This window comes from Rhinolophus ferrumequinum, chromosome 21 (genome assembly GCF_004115265.2).
Source record: "Rhinolophus ferrumequinum isolate MPI-CBG mRhiFer1 chromosome 21, mRhiFer1_v1.p, whole genome shotgun sequence".
NCBI classification, from domain to species: domain Eukaryota; kingdom Metazoa; phylum Chordata; class Mammalia; order Chiroptera; family Rhinolophidae; genus Rhinolophus; species Rhinolophus ferrumequinum.
This window is the reverse complement of record NC_046304.1, coordinates 40,844,824-40,871,153: the sequence shown is the minus strand read 5'-3', so window position 1 is coordinate 40,871,153 and position 26,330 is coordinate 40,844,824. Positions and strand designations below refer to the sequence as shown.

At 55.6% G+C, this 26,330-nt stretch overlaps 1 protein-coding gene across 3 annotated transcripts in view; it reads right to left on the bottom strand.

Annotated features, from left to right (window-relative positions):
• Window positions 1–298: 298 nt before the first annotated feature.
• CRHR1 (corticotropin releasing hormone receptor 1) overlaps window positions 299–26,330 on the bottom strand; it is a 48,304-nt gene continuing 22,272 nt past the window's right edge. The window contains exons 3-13 of one of the 3 annotated variants that reach the window (XM_033091244.1): window positions 18,460–18,579; window positions 13,833–13,918; window positions 7,486–7,592; window positions 6,808–6,928; window positions 6,434–6,587; window positions 6,081–6,141; window positions 3,905–3,977; window positions 3,571–3,656; window positions 3,230–3,365; window positions 3,012–3,053; window positions 299–2,466 (exon numbers count right to left, since the gene is read on the bottom strand). In XM_033091244.1, coding sequence (XP_032947135.1) covers window positions 2,326–2,466; window positions 3,012–3,053; window positions 3,230–3,365; window positions 3,571–3,656; window positions 3,905–3,977; window positions 6,081–6,141; window positions 6,434–6,587; window positions 6,808–6,837 — 723 coding nt within the window. In that variant the 5' untranslated portion in view covers window positions 6,838–6,928; window positions 7,486–7,592; window positions 13,833–13,918; window positions 18,460–18,579 and the 3' untranslated portion in view covers window positions 299–2,325. The remainder of the gene's footprint in view (window positions 2,467–3,011; window positions 3,054–3,229; window positions 3,366–3,570; window positions 3,657–3,904; window positions 3,978–6,080; window positions 6,142–6,433; window positions 6,588–6,807; window positions 6,929–7,485; window positions 7,593–13,832; window positions 13,919–18,459; window positions 18,580–26,330) is intronic. The other 2 variants (XM_033091242.1, XM_033091243.1) reach the window with 2 other exon arrangements.

Sequence of the window (26,330 nt, the reverse complement as noted above, 5' to 3'; positions counted from 1 at the left end):
CTCAGCTCCCCTCAGGGAGGTCCATCCCCCACATCCCAACATTGTCCAGAAAAGCCTCCCTTTCTCACTTCTCCTTCATTGGGAGAAAGGCCGAGTTGAGAAAGATGCCTCAATCGTGACCACTTGGGATTCATCAGTCACTTATGGTCCCTTCTGCCAGCCAGAACTTTTTAGGGGCTTCTCCCCCCAGTTGCTCTGAAAGCTATCAGCCTGTCTGTGTCCTGGTGCCCCCGCCCCACCCCCTCCCCAAGTCCTCTTCTGTTCAGCTGGTCCCTCCCCCCCTCTACTTAAGGGGACAGAGCTTGTGGAGTTGGCAGAGCAGGGGACCCCACATGGCTTTCAGGGACACCCGTAGCTCTTCTCTGGGGCCAGACCCTCACCCACTGGACCTCTCATTCCTCCAAGGAGCTTTGGGGCTCTCAGAAGCAGTCATGTCAGCGGGTTCCTCGTGTCCTACAGCACACGCCCTTGGGTGCGTGGACACACAGCTGTGCGGCCCTCCCTCCCTGGTCAGAGACCCAGGCCCTGTGTGCCAGGGGTGGAGCTCCTGTGACCAGCCCACTCCACATACCGGCACCCACCACACACCACACACTGCTGTGCTGGCCGCACTCTTGGTCTCCCCACGGTCCACGTGGCTCTGGGAAATGCAAGGGCCTTAATGACCCCTGGGAGCAGCCTCCACCTCGCGACTGAAGGAGTTGGAGGATAAATATCCCTCGCCTCCCGCGTTGGATGACAGAGGCATGTGTCCCACTCCAGGTCCCCAAGCTTCCACCGCAGAATAAGATCCCGCTGCCCAGAGTGGCACGGCCTGTGCCCACCGACTCTTCCTGCCGCCTTCCTTTCCTGGCCTCACCTCCATACCGACTCCCCATTTCCAGCTCAGCTCCTCCTTTGGGGCTGGGACACTCTCCTGTCTGGTCCCACTGCTATACCTTCACTCAAGTTGTACCCCTGCCACCATGTCCTTTGCTGGCATCAGTCACCCGCGGTCCTTCTCTCCCTTGTAAGAGCTGTCCTTCTCAACTGGGCCTGGCAGGGCCCAGCTCTTCCCCTCAGTACCCTGTCTTCCCTGACGGGTGCGTGAGTGCCATCACATTTCCCAGCCACACAACAGCCCTGAACACTGAAAACGGCCTCCATTTCTCTGCGGGGCCCTCTCCACCCAGCCCCAGCACAGCCCAGAACTTCACAAATGCTGGTTGAAAGATAAATATTATTATTTACATCAGCCACCCCCATCTCCCACCCCTGCACCCCCAAAGCCCTGCTCTGGCTGTCCAGCACCTCTGGACATGGGTGAGTCCAATGAGGACTGGGCTAGTCTATACCAGGGGCTAAGCTATCAGCTAGCTAGTTGCCCCGGGGCACTAGGGGCAGAGAGGGCCTGAGTGTCCCGCCCCTTCTCCTATCTTGGCTTAGCTAACGATGCTGCCCCAGAGGCCATCTGGAGGCCACAAGCTCCCTGTGCCCAGAGGCCAGGTCTCTGAAGCCAGCAGGCTGATGGCCCCAACTCTGATTCTCTGCCTCTCACAGGGAGGCTGGCTCAGCTGGGGCACATCCTGGCTCTTGCTCACAGGCCCCTCGTCACCCTCCCATCCCCCATCTTCTCACAAAGCGGGAGACACCTGAGTCAGGAGGTTAGGGAGAGGGAGCCCATGTGGCCAGTAGGGTAGTAAAGGTCCAAGGGTGCAAAGCAGCAAGGCAGGGCATTTCTGGTGGCAGTGCCACAGGGCCACAGGAAGTTCTGGTGGCTTGGGAGGATTTCTAGTGATATGGCCTGATGTCTGATGGTGCCACTGATTTCTAACATCTCTAGGGCTCTGACAACATGGCACTGGTGCCCAGCGGTGTTGGAAGGCATTGCTAAGGCCTGGAGGCGTCATCATGGTGGTTAGGATGCTGTCACGAGAGTTTCCCATGATGCCCCTGGAGCAGCGAATGGCCCCCACAGTTACCGAGGAAGCCCTAGGTCTCCAGGGCGCTGGCCACCTTGTGCTCTGGGAGAAGGAGGGGCGGTGCTGCTTTGGGTTTCCCGTCTCCCCATTCCCACTCCTCTCCCAGTTCATTCTCTGAGGAGGACGGGCCCAGCCCAGTCCTGTGGGTTATTTTCCATTTGTCCTGTGGCCCAGATGGTGGCTTCTCTCATAGGCCTAGAACTCTTGCTCAGCCAGGGGTCAGGGAGGGGCCTCCAGGTCTGGGCTCCTGGGGGTACAGTGTGTGGGAAGGAGCTGGTCCCCTCCACAGACAGGGTGGCCGACTGAGTCTGGCGACCATCTTCCCCACCATAGATCTCGGGGGGCTGCTCCATGGCCTTCCAGCTCAGACCGTTGTGGACTGCTTGATGCTGTGAAAGCTGACACGGGTGGGGGACGTTGGGATGGACATGGCACGGGCTACACGGGCGCGGATCGAGTGCTTGTCCTGCCATCGGTGCCACCTCTTCCGGATGGCAGAGCGGACCTGTAGGCACAGAGCAGAGCATAACATCCGAGCCGGGATCTCAGGCCCCCCTTCTTCCCCTGGGGCTGCCATAAGCAGCTGTACAGGTGAGCAGTGCATAGGTGTGAGGAGCACAGGGGGCCCCGACATTCATGTCCTCAATGTTGTTCATTAGCATATCTGTTGGGACAGTTTTCTCAAGTGTTCTGAGGAAGCGATGCCTTTCTCTAACCCATATGAAGGCGCCCAGTGGCCTTTGCCATGAACAATCCCTGCCCTGCGGCTCAGCCTTTCCTGGTTTTCAACCACTCATTTCACAGACTCATTGATGAGCCGAAGCCCTGGCTCCTCCATATCAACTGCCTAGGGGAGCAAAGGAGTGGACTTGCCACCCCAGGAGCAGCACGGGCAGGTGGCAAGGGCCCTCCTGGGGCCCAGAAGCACCCCCATAGGGACCTGGGGGCCGGGAGGAGAGGGCCAGCATACGGAGGGCAGGAGTAAGCTACAGACCATCTCTGGTCCCAACAGGCCTCCTGCCGTCCTGAGCCCCAGCCCAGGGTCCTTACCTCGCTGTTGAGGAAACAGTAGAACACAGACACGAAGAAGCCCTGGGGTGGAGAGAGAAGGCGGTCAGGGGACTGGGCGGGTGTGGCTCCATCCAGGTTCCAGCTGTCCCTTCCCCCCCAGCCTCCTGCCCCTCCAGGCCTCTGCCTGGGAGGATGCCCACCCCAGGAGGTGCAAGGGGTGGGGGGGGACAGAGCAGAGGGAGGGGAGGACGCTGTACCTGGAAGGATTCCAGGAAGGAGTTGAAGTAGATGAAGACGACCCGAGAGACCTCATCCTCCCCGGGGTTCACGAAGAACAGCATGTACGTGATGCCCAGGAGCGGAAGCAGCACCAGAGTGGCCTTCACAGCCTTCCTGGGGTGGGGCAGGTGGGGAGGGAGCGTCACCGCCCATCCCACAGGGGCCCAGACGTGGGAGAGCGGTGGCAGGTCCCAGGAATGTCTGAGACAGGCGGAGCTGGGGTTTGGGGAGGGACTGCCAAGCCTAAGGCGAGAGAGACTCTGGGCCAGAGGCTGGGAGCTCCGGAGCCCCCAGGGCTGGGGGAGGCAGGACGGGCTACCTGTACTGAATGGTCTCAGACGTGGTGGACGCCCGAAGTTTGGTCATAAGGATGCGAACGATGTTGAAAAGGAAGATAAAATTGATCTGCAACGTGAGCACACAGTGGGCACATGTATGTGTGCACGACGTCAGTGGGGGGTAAGTTGGGGGCAGGTCAGGGACTCGTGTCTCAGGGCCGGTTTGGTCCTCCCTGCGCTCTGCCCCCACCTCGTTACCATACTCCTGGCCCTGTGCCCCCACCTCTGGGCAGGGAGATCCTTTGGGTCCACGGTAGGCACTGATTGCCCCTCCCCACTATGCCCCTCTCTCCTGCCACCTCCCCAGGTTCTTACCAGCAGGACCAAGATCATGGGGCCCTGGTAGATGTAGTCGGTATACACTCCAGGTCTTTTGCCAAACCAGCACCTGGAAGGCCACAGAGGGGAGGCGAGAAGAGGGGTCCCAGTCAGTGGCGTGGGGGAAAGCAGCTTGGTCAGGACAGGCCCCGGGCCTGGAAGCCAGGCGCTGGGTGCCCCAATTTCAACCCTGGCAGAAGGTCGAGCCACTTGATCGCACCATAGTGCCCCAGTTATCCCATCTGCAGAATGGACTGCATCCTCCATTCTGATCTAAAACTGCAAGCAGGCAGTGTGACCGGGAGGAGATCCTGGATAAAACCATGGACTGGAACAGGCATGGGCGCAACACACCACTGCTCCCCTCGGCCCCCACTGTGGCTCTGGAACATGCCCACTGGTGGTGCCTTTGCCCTACACCTGTCCCGAAGTGAGCACCCAGCAGCTAGCAATCTCTGAATCTGGTTAATTGCAGCCTGAACAACCTCGAGGCCAAGATTGCATAGGTTCTACCTGTTGCAGGAGGCAGACTTGCATTGCATTTTCCCGAGTTCCCTCCAGCAAGCTCTAGGGAGGTCTTGGGAGTGGGCAGGGATGGGACACCCAGGAAGTCCTTTGTGCAGAGAGGATGGCCCCGTGGGCAGGCAGACCCACAGAGCTTAGCTCTCAGGATGTCTCCATAAACCAGAACTGAGAGTTTATGTGAAACCTCTTATCTTTTTAAAGATTGGCAACAAATTCAAGTTTTCAAAAAACAATGCAGAACAAACGTGAGCTGTCCTAGGCCAACTCCAGTCCTTGGCTTTGGGTCTGCAAGTTCTTTCAGAGGTCTCATGACTGAATCTCTTCTGCTGCAGTATCAGCGTCATACCACAAGGTGGGGCTCCAGAGTCACCCGACCGACTTTCTTCTGCAATTCAGGCGCCCTTTTCCCTCCAAGATGCGTACGTACCCACACTCGGCCCCTTTGGGAAACCCGTGCTTCCTCTCCTCCCCTGTACTCACACCCACACCTGCACACCTGCAGGCCCAGGCACCATCGCCCAGGGTTTAGGATGCTGCTGCTTGGGGACCGAGGCCTCGGTCAGCTGGCCCCCCTACCAGCCTGGGCCCCATGCCACTGGCTGTGCAAACGTGAAGAGCCAGCCAGCCAGAGTGAGGAAGGATCAACCTGATAAATATGAACAGAATTTTCCAGGCTCCTTGCCCAGCCCAGTGAGGATGTGGTGGCCAGCCTCCCCCCTATAACGGTGGAGAGGAATTTTCACTATGATGGAGGCCGCCTAGAACCCCTGTCACGCAGTGAGCTGCTGAGAACACGCTGGCAGAGAAGATCCTGGCACGCCCCTGCCTACGCCCCCTTGTCTGCCTCTGTCTTAGCCGCACAGTGGAATCACCGGGGCAGTTCAAAAACCTCCCGGTGCCCAGGTCACACTCCAGACCAATTACATCCAAGCCTGGGGCTCAAGCCGGGGCATCGGTGCTTTTTAGAGCTTCCTGGGTGACTCTAATGTGAGCCAAGATTGAGAACGACTGCAGTGGAAGTGGAGCTTTCAGGGGTGGCTGGAAATACCTGTGCCCATTTAATAAGGCACCTCAGGACTTCAGAGCTGGAAGGAGTCTCTGAACTTGTCTGAATCAATTTCTATGAAGTCCGTGAAATTTAAAAAAAAATCCTAAAATTAATAGAAAACACTTATACAGCATTTACTATGTGTCGGACACTATCCTAAATGCTGAACTCATATTAACTCATGTCATCCCCACAACAACCCTTTGAGGGACCACTATTATTAGGATGTCCATTTATAGATGAGGAAACTGAGGCACACCGTAGTAACCAGCCAAGGTTGTGTAGCTTCGTAATGATGGAGCCACAACTCAGAACCTGGGCACTCTGGTAATTCTTACGGGGTTCTGCCTGTCATGAGAGCCCAGATCAAAAAACCTGGATCTGCCAGCCCAGCCATACCTCGGGCAGGGCACTGGCAGGGAGCCTTGGATTGAGTCTGGCCCCCAGCGCTTTCCCTTTGTAGATGAAGAAACTGGGGTCCTGACAGGGAAAGGGATGTGGCTGAAGGCCCTTGGGGAGTGTCAGGCAGAGCAGGGCTGAAAGCCTGGATCTTGGGGTTCAGGGGGCCCTGAGGACAGTGAAGGGAAGGAGGTGACTTACTTCTCATTGTCATAGTACAGCTTCCCAATGGCCCAGGCTACGATGATGGGGAAAGGCACACCTGGGGAAGAGACTGGCTGTCACAGGGCCCTGGGGGTGGGCCTGGGGGTGCAGGGCCTGCAGGACCTCAGTGGAGTCCAGAGGATAGAGGCGGGCAGGGGTCCCCAGGGTAGAGCTCGGACCCACTCACCCAACACTCCTCCTTCAAGATGCTCCCCCCACCCCCACCCCCAAGTAGGGGCAGAGGGATGTGGTGTACACCCCGCCACCCTAACCTGGCCCCACAGCCAGCGGCCTGAGTCTGGGTGAGGAGACAGTCCGGCTGGGGCTGGGGGCAGGGCTGGCCCTCTCACCCCAGCCAATGCAGATGAACATCCACTTGCGCAGCCGGTCAGTGGAGTAGGTGAGCACGATGGCCGTGTGCAGGTAGCAGCCCTCCCCGAACATCCAGAAGAAGTTGGTCACGTGGAAGTAGTTGTAGGCAGCTGTCACCAACCGGCACCATCCCTGCCGCCCCACCCCCACCAGAGATGATGATGAGCCAGGGGTCGGGGTGGGGGCAGCAGCAGTACCCCACCCTGGGCCCAGGGTCCTCTTGGCAGGACGGGGCACACCCTCAGGATCCGTGGCTGTTTTATGGGCCCCAAGACCTGGCCCCACCCCCTCCTCTACCAGGGCGGCCCGCTCGGACCCTTCCTCTGCCACCGGCCTGCCTTCCAGGACATACCACGTTGCTCTGGTGGACTTCAGGGCTCATGGTGAACTGGACCACAAACCACGTGGCATTTCGCAGGATGAAGGCCGAGATGAGGTTCCAGTGGATGATGTTTCTCAGGCACCGGATGCTTCTGAGAACAGCAGGGGAGGGTGGATGACGGGAGCAAGGGGAGGAGGGAGAGAGGGGATGAGGGGGAGGCTGCAGCGCCCGGCTAGCCCAGAGCTATGGATGGGGAAAGTGAGCGGCGCTGCCTGGCTGTCACACTGGGGCGGGGCAGCGCAGGCTCTCCTGATGCCCGCCCCAGGGGCCTTTCCTACCCGTGACCAGCCCAGACCTAAGCTCCGGGGGAGAGCCTACCACAGCCGACGCTTCAGGACCAGGGGCTACCCCTTCTCCCATGGGCACCCCCGTCCCAGTTTTGAGGTCAGAAAACATAAAAGGCCTCCAGCAGGATGCCTCCCTCCCGGGTTTCAGCTCGGATGCTTTGGCCACCCCCTTTTCCCCCCCGAGCAGTTACTGGGCAGAGGGACAGAAGTGACCCTGCCAGAGGTTCCAAGAGACTTGGGACTCTATATCTGCCACCCCCTCTCACTGAGGCGAGGGGCCAGGACTCCCTTTCGCAGCAGGCCCCTGCATCTGACTTCTCTGCCCTGCTCAGGGCCTGGGGACAGTGCCGGGGTTGCTCACCTGAGTCGCAGAAACAGGACAAAGGCCACCAGGAGGGCCACGAGGGAGATGCAGTGGCCCAGGTAGTTGATGATGACAGCGATGTGGTAATGCAGCTTGCTCTTCTTCTGAGATTGGAGAGAGGGGTAGAGGTGAGGTCCGAACAGCCACACTCCTGCACCCATTTGGATGAGTAAGCACAGCCCCCGTGGGTGGCCGGGACAGAGTGGTTCTATCCCAAGAATAATTGCCCCCTTCCTACTGTGTGCCATGAGTTGCCCTGGAGCAACGCTATACAATTTGAGATTGTGTTTCCTGTCTGTCTGTCCCGAATCCTATGTTCTGTCCACTGCTCCGGGCTGTTGGACAAACATCAGCTACCTTGACTCTCCACGTCACACAACCTTCCCCGTTCTGCACACACAAGCACATGTACACGGCTCACAGGTGTGCTCTCACACTCACATTTCCCTGGAGTCCAAACGCCCCGGCCCTGGTGGGTGCAGACACCAACCCTCCAGGACTTCTTTCCTCCCTCCATTTCTGGGCAGAGCCAGTGTCTTCTCAATCACCCCCAAAGCCCTCCTGCTATAGCTGAAGACTGCCCGTATCAGCAAGGTGGGGGCAGTTGCTGTGGGTTAGCATCCACAGAACCATTAGGAACTATAAATAAAAATCTCCCAGGCTCCGTAACTCGCTTCCCAGTTCCTACACCTGGCACAGGGGGTCTGCTGGAAGGGAATGGGATCCTATAACAAAGTCCCTAACGTCGTTACTTAATTCATTTCATATACTGCTCGTCCTAAGGGATCAAGTCTCACTCTATCCACCTTCCAGATGAGCATGAGGAGACCCAAGTCAGCCCCCCAAGGGATGTGCTCCCGCCTCAGGACATCCAGCAGACATCTAAGCCACTCCCTCCCTCCCCGGCTCTCCTTGGCCCTCGCCACCCCCCTTCTGAAGGGGCGTCCTCACGGCAGAACCTCTGGGGTCCAGAGTCCCAGGAAGCTCTGCTCTAGGGGCTGCTTTTCCTGGCAGAGGCTTTCAGGAACATGGCGGGAAATCACATTAGCAACTCAGGCTCGGAGTGGGTGAGACCCAGCGAGGTGTAAATGGAGGCAGGCGAGAGACAGAGAGGAAAGGGGCCATGCAAATGGGGAGGGTCTTTGAGCGCCTGGCAGCAGATGGCAAATCTGGAGACTCCGCGCACACATCCAGTCTGGAGCTGGTACTTAATTACCGTTTATTAAATTTTCCACAAATCCGCACTGCAAAGCCCCTGGGTAATAACAACGTCTGGGAGCCCAGAACGGCAAGACGCCCCAAGTTCGTTCACAGGCCCAAGTGGACAAGATGAGCACAGTGTGCGGGAGCCGCTTCACCACCTCCTGCCAGCAGCTGCCCCGCCCTGGTCCCCCCAGAAGCTGCACCTGTGTGGTTTGCTTTGGGGTGAGATAAGTCATTCATTAAGCACCTAGTGTATGCTGGGCACTAGGCCAGGTACTTTACAGATGTCGCTGGTTTTCTCTCCCAACTGCCCTCTGAGACTGGCCTTTGTCCCTGTTTTTCCAGCTGAACAGGGTGCATAATCGGCCCAAGCCGCCAGCCAGCAGTCAGAATCCAGTTCTGCTTGGTCTTAAAAACCCTCCTTCCCCTGTCCCCACAGTACATTTCTTGGGGGATAAGCAGGAACTGAAAACAGAGGCACTCTCTCCATCCTGCGCTTCTCTAGGGAGGATGGGGGCTCATCAGGGCTTTTTCTCCACCGAGGCTGAAAGGGGAGAATTGGGCAAAATCTTTTGGGGGCAGCCTCTGCGTGACTCCTCAGGCTGGAGGCCCAGGCTGGGTTCCAGCCCTGTCTCAGCTGCCACATGTGAGGTGCAGTCTGAGAAAAAGCAAGCCAGCTGGGGGTGGGGAGGAGGGTTATAGTGCGGGAGAGTCCGAGACGGCTGCTGGACAGAAGGCAGCATCACGCCAAGTATCACCGGGCGACACGGCCGGCCACACTCAAGAACTGGCCAGACACCGTTTGAGATGGTCAATAACACCCTGAGAGGTGGTCAATGACACCCAGAGAGAACAGCCAGCAACGTCCTGGGAGACACACAGTGACACTCTAAGAGACCCTATGACACCCTGAGAGACAGCCCGTGACTTCCTGAGTGAAAGCCACCCGAAGGACAAATGGACAGAGCCAATCCCTGGGGACCTGATTGGTACTCTGTCCCCGTCCAGTTTGAAGACCTAAGACTGGCAGGAACCCTGAAGAAGGTGGCATAGTGTGGCACTGGGCAGAGGCCACTCTGTGGTACCTTCAGTGATCAGAATCCAGGAAGTAGCGTCCAGCCAGTTGTGACCAGACTCTCTGCCAGACACACCTTGTCCAAACAGGCAGCCGTGTCAGGCTTCGTGTCCCGATACCTTTCAGGATGGCACAATGCACTCTCCCTGCCTGGTCCCCACTGCCCCTGCCAAGCTCCCCGCCCCAGACTCTTCCGCCCTGGCCACCCCCTCTGCGGCTCCTCTCCGCCTCCGCCTGGTGCTCGAGCTTCTCCCTCGCCCGCCCCCTTCCTCTAAGTGTGGCCCTCAGACTTGCAACATCAGCATCACCTAGGAGATTGCAGGGATCTGAAGGAACCAGAATCTTAAGCCCCACCCCAGATCCATAGTCAGGAATCTCCCTTTGGCAAGAAGCCCCGATGAGTCCTAAGCACTTCAGAAGCTCTGGTCCAACGAACCCCACAGTGAGCAGTGAACCCCAGACCATAAGCCTACACCCTCCGAGTCCCACTCACGTCCCACCAAGCTGTACCCTCCCAGGATCTGCCAAGGCTCTGGCTCCCTGTGCTCCACAGACTGTGGGAAAGGGGAGCAAAGTGTGGGGGAGGGGAACAGAATGTGGGCAAGTGTCATGGGAGGTGGGGGACAGTCTGCAGCAGTGGGGGTTCACTGCAGTAGAGGGAGACAGTATGTGTGGGGTGCTGATATGGGGGCGGGGGCTGGTGCAGGGTGGTGCTGGGGGGGTCAGTGCCATCCTGGAGGGCTGGGCCATGCAGGAGCCAAGCTACCCCATGGGGGACTTGTCCCTGGTGGTGATGGCTGTGGGCAGGTCCTCTGTGGCCTGGCCTCTGGGCACCCTCACAAGTCCCATTTCACAGGCAGCCAGTCTGCCAATCTATTATCTGCAATTCCCCCGGTGTTGGTGCCTAATTAGGGCTTAGCCAGGGCCGGGGCTCAGAAACCAAACTGGCTGCTCGGTTCATTGGAGACTCTTCCTCTTCGGAGTATCTCCAGGAGGAAACAGGGAGTCCTGGGAGTGGGGAGGGGCCTGGCGAGGCTGGGGGCTGGCAGAGGGGATGGCATTTATTAATTAAGTGATAATTAAATTAATTGATTACCCATAGTGCTAGGCAATGGGGCAGGCAGGGGCTGCCCGGGAAAAGAGTAAGTGGCAAAGCCAGGCAAGGCAGGCCGGGGTGGGGGTGAGCAGTGCACCCTGGAGGGATGTGTGGTGACCAGAGGAAGGGGTGCCCATGTTACCTGGGTCTCCTCATCAGTGACCCTCCCACTCCCCAGATGTACATTACAAGCTCCCTTGACCTCAGGTAAGAGGAAAGGCAGAGGGGAGGCAGATGAAGGAGTGCCCTCCAGAGGTCAAGACACTGACAGACATCACTCTCCCTCTACCAGGAGGCAGAGACTATATTACTCTGGACCCTTTTACAGACGGACCAGGAAGCTGGGACTTAGTGGGGCCCCCATACCAGTTACCTGCCCAGTCAAACAGCAAGTGTGTGGGAACTAGAATCCGAACCCCAAGCCTTCTGCCCCCAAAGCCCATGCAGTTCCCATCATACTGACAAAGGGGACCGATGAGAAGGTGGAGCTTCCAGGTCCTCCTTCTTGCCCTAACCATGCTGGTGGAGAGAGAGAGAGAGACCCCTGTCCTGGCAGACGGGGTAGGAGCTGCAGGGTGGGGAGGAGGGAAGGCTGAGGGCAGTTGACCTCTGCCCTTGAGTCTTTGAAGGATGTCGGGGGGGTGAAGGGCTGCTGAGTGCCCCCCCCCCACCCAACTGGAAGGAAGGGGCTTAAATTAGAGCAGGCGAGATCTGGGTGAACCATGGACTTCCCCTGACATTCCAGAGGCTCCAGTGCAGGGAGGGCAGCTGGGAGTAGCTGGCATCTCCAGCTTTGCTGATGTCCAAGAAGGGGACAGACTCCTGCTCCTCTGGGGTGGGGGAGCGTTTGTCTGTCCTAAGGCAGAGCTGGCGACCTGACCTCCAGTTGCAGATACACCTAGCTGGAGACACACCGTCTGCCTCGGGCTTCGCAGACCCAGCAGGATGACCCGAGCACAGGGGGGTGGGATGGGGGCTTGAAGACTTCTTGCCTTAGCCGTGCTGGCCCCATCGCAGCCCTGTACCACCCCTCTCTGGTCATCACCTGTGGTCTTAATAGCTGCTGACAGCACTGTCCTGCCTTCCTGAGTACAAGCCCCATTTCCCATCCTCCCACTGCTCTACTGTGCACCAGGTAAGGCGTTCCCACCTCATTGTTTGGTTTACTGGTGCACCCTACCCCCAACCAAGCCCATCTCTTCTGGCCCAACTATGTTTCCTGATCTGGAGCCCCACCTCCCTCCTCCAATCCAGAGGGACACCCTCCACCCCAGCCCCAGGACTTCCCAGGTTGGTTCACTGTGTGGCTGCTTAGCCATCTGGGGGCTATCCCGGCCTGGGGTGGACCACATGGTCGGGCCTGTGTGATATGAGACGCCAGGAAGCCTCTCACCCTACATCCCAAGTACCTCTCACCCTGCCAAAGCAAAGGATTAAAGAGCGCGTCATTCTTTTAGGCTAAGCTTTGCCCCATCTTTGCAGCCTCTGGAAGGAGACAGTAGAATCCCAGTATCTTAGTGACGTGAAGCCAGGCAGCCTAGGGGAGGAGCTAACCAAAGCACTCAGAGTTGGGTGGGGTGTCAGGTGGGGAAAGCTGTTTTCCCACCGTCAACCTCACTTCACACCAAGTACCTGGCAGGGGGCAAAGGAGAGCCTGGACTCCAAAGCCGGCTCTGACTCACTCTGGTCATGTGACCTTGCGTGAGTCCCTCTCTGGGCCTCAGTCTCCCTATAGTGAGGTGGGTGGCACTAGATCAAAGTTTCTCACTTTCTCCCCGTCAGAAGGCCCCTTGGGGGCAGATTCCCAGGCCCTGCTTGGGGAGTTTGATTACTGGGTGTTGGGTGTAGCCTGGGACATGAATTGGAACAAGTGCTCTTAGTGACTTATTCCCAGACAGATCAAGATGGGACAGAGGGTCTCCAAGGTCCCTTCCAGTTTAGATCTTTAAGGCACTGGAATTCCCCAGACAGCCTAGACCAGCCCTCTCTCTTCCACACCCCAGAAGCCTAGGGATCTCAGACACCCTGGGCACCCTCCCTTCTGCCCTTGGCTGTCTGCTCCCTGGTTCTTCCAGCTCCATGGCCCCCACCTTCCTCAGCACCCTCTGAAGGGGAGGTGGAGATGTAGGGAAGGGGACAAAGGGGACAGAGCAGCAACACCAGGAAGACAGGTGTATCCGTGCATCTGCCAAATGTCACCCTTGGAAGGTTATTCATTGTGGCACTGTTGGTAATAACCAAAGACTGAGAAGAAAGATTGAGTAAATAAATTACGGTCCATCTGCACAATGTGCTATTATGCAAATGTGAAAAAGAATGAAGTTGCTCTTTAGGTACTGATACGTAACAATCGCCAAGATGGATAATTATACGAAAAAAGCAAGGTGTTGAACAGGGTGTACATTTTGCAATGTTTCTGTAAAAACAGAAAAGGATATATGTACGTAATCACTTGCATATGCAGAGAACGTCTCTGATAGAACACTTAGGAAATGGGCAAAATGGTTGCCTCTGAGGAGGGAACCCAGAGGTGGGAGGGAGACTTTCTCTGTATTCCCACCCGTACCTTTGAATTCTGTTACGTGGAAGCAATATCTTCTCAAAAACATTGAAATATTTTCAAGGTTCTCCAAGGGCTTTTTAGAACTTCATTGCTACCCCTCACCCCCATCCGATTCTGATAGAATCCCCTGCTGGATGTGGATGGAACGCTCAGGTGGGTGGGGTGGAAAATGGATGAGAACCCGTACTAGTGGGTGTGGGTAGAAGGAAGGAAGGAGGAAGGGACGGAGGGAGGGAGGGAGAGAGGAGGACCCAGCCCGTGGCTGCCTGAAGCTCTGGCCCCACTTGACACACCCTCCCTCGGGGATGCCCGAGCTCTGGCCCCTGGACTCTGACTGGCCAGCAGCCGCGTAACAGGCACAATCCCCCAGCTCACCCCTCAGAAAGGCAGCCTGCGGCCAGCCTCACCTCCTCACTGAGGATCTCCTGGCACTCCGAGTAGTTCACGCGGGCAGCCCAGCTGCCGTTGGCTAGGCATTCCCGGTAGCCGTTATCTGGAAAAAGGAGAGAAAGTCAGAGTGACCCAGGGCTCCTCTCCCAAAGAGCAACCTGGGCATCGGTCTGTCCATTTGTCTGCCCATCTATCCATCCATCGGGGCCAGCACAGGGGCCTGATTGCTGAGGGGGTGAGAAAGATACTGCCCCTATCTTTCTGCCTCTTTCTATCCACTGGCCTCCAACAGGGGTACAGTGGTGACTCCAATGCCTGCCAGTAGGGCCACAGCTCTGCCCACTCAAACTGGCACTATCACACCCATGGGACTAGCCCACGGGCAGGCTTGACCAGCTCACTGGGCTGTTTCCTTGCAAGCCTTTATGTGAAGGCAGATTACGTGGTAGGTGCCCTTCTGAGAAATCTCCCATTTTGGGGTCTTAGCAAAAAACATTGGGGAGATCTGACGAGTCAATTCTCACTCACCAGGCTGGGCATGATACGGTGGAAGGGGATGTGGTGACAGCTCACATGGCACATAAAGTGACAGGGTTTCACGTGGTGAGGTCTCCCATGGGGAGGGGTCCTCATGTGCAGTGTTTCACATGGGCTGGGGCTCACAGGGCAGGGCTTGGAGAAGGTCCCCATGGTGGCATTTTGCCACAGCAGGCATTATGTGAGAGGGTCATGTGGTGGGAGCATCCATGGTGGAGGCCTCTTGGGACAGAAAATGAGAGGTGGCAGGAGTGTGCTGGGAATGTCGCAGGCGGTGGGTCCCACGTAGCAAGTATCTCGTGATTAGGAGCTGCCACAGCCGTCTCCCAGCCTGGCACATGGCAGGTGGGATACAAGACAGGGGAGGGGCCCTGGGAGGGGAGGGGTGTCCGTGCAGCCACCAGAGAGTCATTCCCAGAGAGGATGCAAGCTTTGATTGCAGCCCTGGCACTTTCTAAGAAGATCACGGAGGGCCTGTTCCCTGAGGCCTGACTTCAGGGCTCTGGGATGGCTGGAGCCGCGCAGAGGGCCTGCCCCTCCCCACCGGGGCACCAGGGCCCTAAAACCCAGTAGGGAAGGGACCCAGGAAGATCCAAATCATGAGTCTTTTCTTGCCCTGCTCCACCCTGTGCTTCTCTCTGGCATTGGTGGTTCCAAAGATGTTTCCTTGAGTTAATTCTGGCCCAGAATCCAGGCAGCACTGGCTGGAAGAGAATTGAGTCCTGAGCCGTTTCCAAAGCAGCCTCTGTCCGGCTGCAGGCCTTTCTGTGGCTCCTGTCACAGGGGGCAGGAGGAGGGCTGGAGAAGCTGCCTGAGTCACAGTCCCGGAGCCTGGGGCCAGGCTGGGGCAGAGCACTGAATGGGAGACAGGCAGGGCCCCAGGGCCAGCTTAGCGCTGCTGTGCTGCGTGAGTGACCTGGGCCAGCAGGCCTCTCCGGGCCCTCGCTGTGTATGAGGAAGGGCTGGACCAGCGGATCTCCGAGGTGCCGTCCAGCCTGGGAGCTGCCTCTCTACTGGCAACATCAGAACAAGAGGGAGATGATGGGGTGGGTAGCGGGTGGGGAGGCGGAGATGCTGCTATGTCCCCAAGATAGGGAGCCACAGCCTGGCTTCCAGTGCTGCAAGGCTGAGGCTCCTCTCTAAGCCCACTCCCCGGGCCCTCTGTTGAGAGGCTGCTCACACACGAATGCCAACGGGGAAAGGAGGCTAAGTGGATTTGTGAAGCTCTGCTCAGCTTCCCTGCCAGTGGACCTGAGTCTCAGCAGAGTTGAGCCCTTGGGCAGAGTTGGCAAAGATGCTGCTGATTCTCTCCTAATTGCTAAATGAGGGATAAACTACCCAAGGGCTGAGGGCTCAGTGATAGGGTTTTCAGCGAGTTCTGGGGAGAGGCAAGGAACCAAAGGATCCAGTGTGTCTGCCATGGACCGGAAGTGCCTGGGACCAGAGGCTGCTCTGGAATGTCTGCAGAAAGAGACTTGGAGGCAGAGATTTGGTTGGAAGGGGAACAGGGATGGGAGTGGGGGAGGGGGAGGGGATAGGGGGAATGGTTCTTGCCTTATGAGAGGCAGCACAAAGCAGTGTTAAGAGCATGGTTCTTGACCCAGGCAACCTGGGTTCAAATCCTGGCACCACCCCTTACTACCCTCGTGACCTTGGACAACCTCTCAGCTTCCTTATCTACAAGATAGGAATGACCTTAACAATGGTTCCCACCGAACGCTTGAGTGAGCACTTTTAGTTAACCTGTGCACAGTACTTGGAGCTCTACCTGGCACGTGGTGTGAGCTGTTATTTTTATTATTGTTGTCTTGCAGCTGTATTTACATAACCTCACATAAGATTCAGAATATGTCCCTCGTCCCTATCAAAGGGGATACTGGTGGAGATAACTGGAGGCACCCCCTTGGCTCGAGCTCCCCTTTCGCACCCCACATGTGGGTGGGAGCCTGGAGTCCCCCCAGCTCAGGCTGGGTCATCCGGAGGGAGCAGGCTTTGGTGGGGAGGCAGGAGGTGACCTGGAAGAAAACAGACCCAAGCAGGGAGTCGTTGCCAGGAAGGATGCGACCTCCTTGTCTTTGATTGCTGAGCTGAGCAGTCCTCCCGGAGAATCACGGGAAAATGGATATTTTTGGAAATGCTTCCCATCCCTTTGAAGATCAGATGCAGCCGGAGGGAGGGCATTTAGGGGAAGGCCTGGAAGTCCCAGCAGCACCTCGCCAGTGAGTGAATTAATTAGTGCTTAATGATTAGGTACGGCTCTGGGTTCTCACTCGCTGCTGATTGCTCGGGCGTGTACCTCATCGTTCTGGCACTGCGGCACCTGGAAAGGGGGGTCTGTCAGCCCTGCCTCCACATCTAGGGACCACCACCCGCCAGCTCCTGTCCTGGGACCACAGACGGAAGAGCGAGGTTGCCGAGAGAGCACCCCACCCAAACCTCCCACCCACCCTGCAGGTGGAGCAACCGAGGCCCAGACGGCCCGTGCTGAGGGAGCCAGGCTTCCACTTAAGGCAGGGCTGGCACATCCCATGGAGGCGATAGGGAACCAGGGAAGGGTTGACTCCAAGCAAGGGTGTGACAGAGTCAGATGTGAAATAAGGGTTAGACGTGGGGTATCTTGGACAGGGACAGTGGCACTGGGGATGGAGGGCAGGTAAGGTTAGACGTGGTGGAATTGACAGGAGCTGGTGCCTGAGAGGGAGAGGGGCCTCCTCCTGGAAACCCGGTATCACTTCCCAGCCCATGTCCTCCTGTAGGCACACAGCATTCTGGTGGAGCAGCACAAGGGCTCCAATTCCCTGTCTGACCCTGCCTCCAAGCTTTGTGACCTTGGGCAGTTCTCAGCCTGTCTGCCTCCATTTCCTACTTGTAAGATGGACCTATTAAATTGGAGGCTGGCCAGCTGTGCGCCCCAAGCTTTCCGCTTCGGTGCTTCTGCCCTTCCTCCTGCCTCCCCACTCTCCTCCTAGTCTTTCTTTTCCTTCTGTGGGTTCCAGGCTGTGGTTGAGACACATGAAGCCGTGTGGTCTGGCTGTTCCAGCCCCCTGCCCAGTCCCAATGTTTCTCCAAGGCCCTCCCACCCCTCCTTGGCTGCAGCCCCACCCCTAACCCGCCTAGCCCAGCTGGTAAAGGAGACAGGGCCAGGAGAAGGAACTTGGCAGTGTTAAGTTGGACAAAGTCATAGCATCCAGCCCTCTCCATCCTCAGACAGGGGCCAGAAGAGGTTAAAAAAAAACAACTGCAGGTCTTGGAGTAAACCACCTGGTATCTGTGGTCACCCTTTGTACCCTCTTGGGGCTCTGAGCTCAGGCCAACCAGACCCTAAAGGCCCACCTGGGACCCCCACCCTCCCCTCAGGTCAGGGCCTCTGGCCCACAGCTGTTGCTGTCTTGTTAAACAGGGGCTGTGAGTCATTGACAGGGGAGAGCAAATTAATTCTGAGGGTGACAGGTGGCTTGGCAAGGCGCTGCAAAGCCTGGAGGAGGAGGCTCAGAGCCTCAGAGCAGTGAGGTGTTTACATGGGGATCAAGTATCCGAACAGACCCTGGGTCTGTCCTTCCCCACCCCACCCCGTCCCACCTGTGGGCCTGCAGGCAAGGCCAAGCCCCCTCCCTGGCTGTGGAGCAAGAACTGAGTCCCCCACCTCCTGGCTGGAGGGCCCTGGGTAGGCTTTGTAACATGTCTGAGCTCAGGGTTCTCGTCCCAAGGTTGGGCTATTCTGATGATTCCTGCCCTACCTCATGGAGTTGTCGGAGGCTCAGGCTGACTAACCCAATCTGTTAACTATAAAAGAAAGGGTCAGACAGACCTGGATGCAAGTCCAGCTTTACCTCTTACCAGCTGGTGACCGTGGGCAAGTTCCTTAACCTCTCTGAGCCTCAGAGGTCTTGGTTATTGAATGAGCACTACAGAGTTATATCTAGTGTTTTCCAGGGGTAATGTGAGAATTGGCAATATGAGCAGAGTGCCCAGCAGAGCAAACTGGGCTTTGGTAAATGGGGGCTGATGAACTTATTGTCATCAGTTCCCCTACCTCCGACAAGTCCCCAGCTTTCCCCATCCTGTCCCACCTCCCAGCAGATGGTCTGCCCTCCAACGCGCCCTTACTTGTGGTGTTGTAGCGGACACCGTAGAAAAAGGCAGGGCAGGGTCGAGCCACCAGCTGCCCTGCGGGGCTCCGGGGCCAGCAGGTGCCAATGAGGTCCACGGATGCATTGCACTGCAGTCCTGGGGGCAGAGACAGCTGGTGAGGCAGAGCAAGGTCCCCACTCCAGTGTCCTACCACCTCCCCACTGGCCCACACTCACACTCCAATCATGTGTGAGCAATCTGCCGGAGCAATGAGCCCAAGTGCAGAGAGAAGCTCCTCCTATGCGGATGAGACACCGGGGAAGGAATCTGGATTTGATGCTATGGCACGAGGGAGCCAGAGTGGGTTCCAGAGCAGAGAAGGAACAGAGACAGCAGGAGGTGGTGTTAAAAGTTGAGGTCCTGGCTGGCATTTAGAGGAAGGCTGGACGTACTTCAGGTCCCCTGCTCTGTAGCCTAAGGACACTTCTCTCAGCACCTCAGTTGGTGCAGACTGGAGCTCTCAGACTTCATAGCTTGGAACAGATCCAGCCAACCCCTGACCTAGCCCCCCTCACTTATCTTTGGAACCACACCACATCTGCTCTGGCCTTGCAGGGAGGAACCAACAAAATGAAGTTGGCCTACCTTCCAGCTGGTCTGATGACCATTTACTGAACATACACTATTTGTTCTGGCTTGTGCTATGCCCTAAGGGAGGACTGACTGAGAAGGGGACCATGGGGAGAAAATAGAGGGAGACACCATCTGGGAGAATAGAAAGGACACTGAACCAGGAGTCTAGAATCCTGGCTCCAAACTGAGCTGTGTTAATTTGCTGCGTGACCATATGCAAGTCACTTGCCCTCTCTGGGCCTTAGTGTCTTTATGAAGTGATTGGATCTGATCAGAAATTCTTAATCTCAGTTCATGGAAGCTTTAAGTGTTCATAGAGACTCTGGAATTAAATGAAAAATGTGGTCTATACATGCAGTTTACTTGTGAAAAGGACCATGGCTTTCACTAGATTCTCAAAGGAGTCTGTGACTCAAAAAAAGGATGTAAACAGCTGAATTAGAAAGATGTCAAAGTCCCCTTCCAAATATTTACTCTTAATTAAAGAGCTTTTTGAAGTGGAGTTTATGTGTGTGTTGGGACAGAGTTGAAGCCACAGTAATTCTTCTGGAGGGTAGGGTGGCCTTTGGTCTCAAAATGGGAGGGTGCTGAGGATGGACCTGGCACCCCTCCTGAAGCTGCCCCGCTTTTCTCTGCCTTTTGATGCCCTTCTCCTGTATAAGGCTGCTACACCAGTGCTGTCGAGACCCAATGTGCCCAGCACGATAGGAGGGGTTAGACCTGGGACTGGTACAAGAATGCACAGGCAGGCAGGGAGAGCCATGAACCAACGCGGGAGCACCCTCTTCGGGGCAGGGCATCGGCAGCAGCCAAGCCCTGGCTGGGGCCAGCCTGCCATCTCCTCCCCAGCTCAGCCTGCCCCCAGTCTCTCAGGAAACAGCAGTGGGTTAGATTGGCGTCTTTTCTTTGCTGGGTGCAGGGCAGTCCTGACCAGCACTTGTTCTAAATGCTGGTTTTTCTTTCCAATCAAAGTTATTCCCAGGGTGTTCGTGCAAATCAGGGCTCAAGGGGCAAAGGCCTTGAGGCCAAGTGATTTAATTGAAAGAGAAAGAAATCTGGATTGAGGCTTAACGGATATGAGAAGAAGGCAGGCCAGGCAGCAGGGGTGGGCCAAGCCCGGGTGCTGTGCCACAGTAGAGCACCCGTGAATGGCACCACAGAGTGATGGTGTGGGGAGAGGAGTGAGGAAAGCAGGTTGAGATTTTAATCTGTCATGGGTTGTGCTGATAGAGCTGAGCCCGGAGCAGGGGGGAAGCTGAAGGCATGTGGCAGTGGAGAGGGAGGGATAATATTATGAACCACATTCTGATTTTTCAAAGCCCTTCTTCATATATTTCATTTGCTCCCCATCCACTTTGCAATGTCATTATTCCCTTTTCACAGATGAGAAAACTGAGTTCCAGTGAAGTTAAGTGACGTGCCCAAGGTCATGAGTCAATGAGTGAAAGAACCAAGACTCATAGCCAGATGTTTTTGACTTGAAATTGAGTGCTGTTTGTTACACCACATTTCATGCCAAGAAAGGGAGAGGTGACAGTCAAGGAGGCAGTGAGGAAGGGAGCAGCATTTACTGAGGGCTGACTGTGTGCCAGGCACATGACAGGTGCTTTATATGTACCATCTGATTTAATGACACCATCATACCTTCCTTAGTAGGTTATTCACTCCTTCACTCATTCATTCACAGCATCTCCTGAGCTACGTACGCACTGGGGAGACTAAATGGGGTATCATGTGTGGCAGCACCTGGCACTTGCCTAGCACACCCTCAGTCAGTGTAGCCATCTGCCCTGACTCCCTTCCTTCTTCCTCTTTCTTGCCTTGGACAGTTCCCCAGAGCCCCTTCCATAAAGAACAGAGGGCAGGGCAGGACTGGGCACCAGCCACAGCCAGGACGAGGCCAGAGCCAAGGCAGGGACTGGCCACTGAGCAGATGGCTCTCCTGGCCTCAAGGACCAGCCAATGCTTAGAGTTCTGACACCTCCCACAGCTGGTCGAGGTTTGAGGATGGGAGCAGGCAGGGCAGCCCTATTTGCCCCTCGACTGGGGTATGGATTAGGATTCCATAGCACCTGCTGTAGGTCTCACGCCACCTGCCAATATGGGTGCTAATTCTCCCCATTTTATAGATAAGAAAACCGAGACCCGAGCAGTCAAATTGTTTATAGTCACACAGACATTAAAAGGCAAAGTGGGTTTTGAACGCTGGTCTTTTGACGCCTGCCCAGGTCTCTATCCACTGCAGCACAGCTGGTCCCAACGTGGGTGACTGGCTCTCACAGCATTCCGTTGCACCCATCTCAGCACCCTCCAACATGCATCCTCCATGTTGTCATGCCTCTCTCCCTCCCCAACCCAAGGATGAGTGGAGAGGGTACAGGGGAACCCTGCCGTGGACATAACCTTTACATTAAAAGCCCAGAAAATTCTGGATGGAATGAAAGTCTGCATGAGAGACCAGAAGAACAGGAGAGAGGGCTTGCAAGAAGGAAAATCAGAAACCACATGAAAGGGCTCAGGAGACGAAGTTCCCCTTCCCTCCGGAATAACAGGCGAAGGCCTGAAAGCTGGAGCTGCGTGGAGGGGTCCGAGGGAGGGGTGGAGCCAGACAGGGCGTAGCCAATCAGGAGCGGCAGCCGGGCTCAGACTTGGATACCTGCTAGAAAGTTCAATAGGGAGTTGGCTGGGTGGTTTTAGAGATCTGGCTGAGCAGGGAGAGGGAGGGAAGGAAGAGAGGAGAAAAGGAAGGGGGGAGGAAGAGAAGCGGGCGTGGGGGGCAGCAGAGGTCTAGGGAAGGGAGGAGGCAGCAGGACTGGGGGCCTCAGGAACGGTGTTCCAGTCAATTGGGCGCTGCCCACTGGACTCCCCACCCTACTGCCTAGCAACACTTCCCGCCAGTGTCCCACCTCTGCCAGTGTCCCACCTCTGCGGCGGTTTTTGCAGCCCACTGTGCAGCTGACACCGAGCCCCTGGGGATTCTACAGACTGGGCCTCCAGAAGGGTGTATAGGTCTTGGGGGGTGGAGGGAACTAACATTTGTTGAATACCACTCTATACCAGGCGGTGTGAAGGGCATTTTACATTACGAAATTCATGCCACTCGTTCAAGCCACTCAACCACTCTTTGAGGACAAGAAGGGGGGAGGGGCAAGTGGGCCAGGAGAGACGTGGATAGGGAGGAAATAAAAGAGACAAAAAACTGAAACTAAAATAGGGTGAAGCAGACAGAAAGCCAGGAGAAAGTGGTACAGAAAAAAAAATAAATTCCCGACGTTCAGGGGACTGGGAAGGAGTGGATCTCCTAGCTGGGAAGGGAAGGAGACAGGAAGGGAGGTCTGTGTGTCATTCAGGATATAAGGACCTCGAGGTCAGGGGGATTCGGATTCTTGGGCCAATGTCCCCTCCAGTTCCCACTCCCACGAATGTCCAACGTCTCCTGCACTCCTGGCGGTTATTTCCCCACCTGGATATCATAGATCTAGGGTGAGTAGCAGCTTGGACCAGCGTAAATCAGCCTTGCAAATAGCCAAGCCAATTTACCAGCCCGCAGCTACTCCGTGTTAGGAGCTAACCCCTCCCATAACTTCCTACCCCACAGCGCCCCTCCTGGTCAATTAAGTTATGGACCGGGAGGAACACTCAAGAGTGCTCTTAAGCTGTTAGTGACCATCTAAGTAATTTTCTAGGATCCACCAATAAATAAAATAAATGTCCTGCCCTCGGTGATGTGGGGTGGGGAGGGCAGTAAACAAACGAACAGACAGACATATCTATTAACCAGTGAGAAATGCTATGGGAAGAAAAGAGTAAGGAGATAAAGACTGATAGGGGTGCTATTTTAATTGGTAGTCTCTAAAATACTCATTTAAGCAGAGACCTAAATGAAGTGAGGGAGGGAGCCATATGCATACCTGGGGAAGAGTGTTCTAGGCAGAGGGAACAGCACGTACAAAGGCCCTGAGGCAGGTGTGTGCTTGGTGTCTGAGGTGTTGACATTTCTGTCACTTAGTGGCTCACCCCCTCATTCATGGGGCAGCTAGATCCCTTCAGGGTCTTTTGGGGAGGTGTGGAGCGAAGTGGACTAAAATAACGCATAAAACTGGTGCTGTATCTTCCTCCTTCCTCACATGTGCACAGAGCAGATACATGGGGGCCCACACTCCGATTGCCCCAAACACCTGCAAATGGAGGGAAAAGGAGAAGTAGTAGCGTGGAGGGCTCCCACCTGCCTCTGAAAACCACTTGCTGAGTCAGGATCATGTGAGGGGCCTGCTTTAATGAATAGATCAGAACCCTTTGAAGGTGGCCGGTTGGATGCTTGTGCATGATGGCACACTGGTTTCTTCCCCCAAGTAGGTTACACATTTCCCTTCGATCATGCTTAGGGTCCAAACGTGCTCAGCAGATCCTTCCGTGGTAGATAACTTCAGAGGGAAACTGGGACATGGCTCCTGTCCCAGTTATGTCGGGGCTCTCACCGGGGGTTTCTGAATAAACCAGAGTAGGTGGGCACTTGGCAGTAGCCCTGAGGCTGGGAATCCCATCCTCCTCTTTGGTTTGAGCCCAGGAGAGGGACTCAGCCAAGGTTGTCCAGAGGGGGAGCTGCCAGATGGCCCAAGGGCAGCTTCTGAAACACACGTGCTTGCCCATTCAGAGAAAGGTGCTGCTGGGATGAACGAGCAGGGGCTCTGCCTGCATCACCTGGCATGGAGAGGGTGGCAGAGTCCTGCTCTTTGCTTGGCCTCTTTGTGGTTGAGCTGCCTTTCCTCTGGCTTGGCAGAGAAGAAAATGCCTTTTTAGGGTGTGTGATTTGTCAGGACAAGTGGGTGGGCTCTTCATTTTTGCATTTTCTAACACCTAGCACAGTGCCAGGCATATAGTAGGTCCAGAGAAAAATCAGGGGCCATGTGCAAACCCATATGGGCATGGGAAACTGCAGGGGTGACTCTGCACCCCGGGATGACTGTGCTGGGCCCCGGACACCAGAGCTCTCTGGTCAGCTACGTGGCATGAGTGCTGGGAAAGTCTGCAATCGGTCCCACGTGCTTCAAATCTCGGATCACTGCTTAGTATCTGTTTGTGCTTGGGCAAGTTGTTTAACCTTTCTGAACCTTAGGTTTCTATTCTGTAAATTAGGGATAAAAATACTCCCTGACTATATTGTGAGGATTGAATGACAGTTAAGCCCTTAGCATGGTGTCTATACTTAGTGGGCACTAAATAAACATTAACTATCATTAATGGTTATTATTATTCGCTATCTTAAGACAAGGGATAGGAACTGATGACCCTGGGTCCTTGTCAACAATATGATTCCATTTGTCTCTGATGTCATTAGTCAACAATTCTATCACTTTCTGGCACTGTCATATTCATGACATGATTTTATGAGTTGCCAAGTCTGATCTGCCACATGATGGCCCTGGGGACCCACCCTCTCCCTGCTCCTGGCATGTAAGAAGCCCCCCAAAGGCCCTGGCTCAGTGCCAGCTGCCCCGGCCAGACGCCCATCCATCTGTCCTCGTCCCTCCACCCCACCCTCACCATCTGTCTCTACCAGTGCCCATTGGTCAGGGTAGGTCGTGGAGTCAGAAGACAAATAGTGCATTATCAGAGGCCATTGTGAAGGTTGATAGATTGTGTGCCATGAAGCCAGGCACGCTGGGCCAGGCTGGGGATAGGGGCACAGAGTCCAAATCATCGGGGAATGAATGACATTCATCATGGCCTGTTGCCTTCAAGGACAGGTTACACCCGTGAGGAATCAGGGATGTCACTTCTCCCAAGCACAATAAGGAAGCAAATGGAGTCTGACCCAGCTCCAATGCAGGAGGTGGGGAGGGGGGAGTCGTGGAAAGGGGGTAGGGGGACAGGGAAGGGCGCTTCGGGCAGAGCCTTTCATCTCTGGCCCAGCCTCTGAGCAGTTCTCCCTCCCAGTCTCTCAAGACTAGCACTCCAGACGCTTGCTCAAGAATTTCCCAGTTCCCCATGGTCCAACTTAGCCAACTTTGCAACCAGATGCTACAGGCTCCCAGTACCTCTCCAGACTTACAGCTCCTCCCTCCTCACCCCTCCCCTGTCCTTCCGCTAAGCCCACCTGACGGTCTTCAGTCAATCCTAGCTTTGGCTCAGAGCATTGAGTCTTCTCTGTTGGTCCATGCTGAGTCTCTCAGAGACTCACTTTGAAATCTCCTCCTTCAGGAAGGCTTCCTGGATTCATCCCACCCCTGATCTAACCTCCCTACTACCTCCACTATAGTGAGTAATTCATGGCAAGTGCGTTCCCCTCACCTCAGCTATCTGATAAGTACTTTTAAAAGCCTGCAGATGTTACCAACAATAACAAGTAATACTCAGTAGTGGTGTGGCACTCTACAGTTTGTGGAATGTTACCACAAAACTTAGTGCATCTAATCATAAAGGATTCTTGAGGCAGGTGCCATCCCCCCAACTTTACAATAGGGCAAAGTGAGGCTCAGTGGTCTTCTCCACCAGCATGCGCCTTGCACCTGCCTCATAGTACAAGCACATGTCTGTGGACTTGACTCCTGGACCAGACTGTGAGCCACTCTTTGCTCCCCCAGTGCCTTGCATGGGGCCTGGCGCATAGTAGGTGCTCAGTTAATGAGTTGGATTGAATCGAGGAGAGACCTAAAGAGGAAAATGAATCACCAAAGAGCAACAAGACTCCCTAAAACCCTCTGGTACAGGGACCCTCCCACCTGGCTGGCAGCAGCATTCCCAGGGCCCTGGTTCAAGGGGCCAGGATGAGGGCTCAGGGACCACACCCAAAGTTAGAAGAGGCATGACCTTGAGAGTCAGACATAACTCTCCCATGTAACTCTCCTGTGCCTCAATTTCCTCAGCTGTACAAATGGGTCTTAAACTTTTGTGAGCGTGAAATAAGATAATTATTTAAAAGCACTCTGTTAAAAACAATGGTGAAGTTATACAAGTATTAGTCATATTTGCCGTTCTGCAGTATTTTCACTGAGGTGGTGTCAAGCATGGGGCTGAAGAGCGCATTCAGAAGCCAGGCTGCCTGGGCTGAAATCTTGGCTCTGGCAATTCCAAGTTTTCCCCTCTGTGCCTCAGTTTCCCCATCTGTAAAATGAGGGTTCCAGCACCTACCTCAGAAGGTCACTGTAAAAACTGGATTAATATAGCTCAGATAGCTGCTGCAGTACCTGGCCCATAGCTCCCTACAGATTTATGCTTCGGGCATTTTTAATAGCACAAAACAGCAGCTTTTCTCCTCACGGATATCTGAGCCA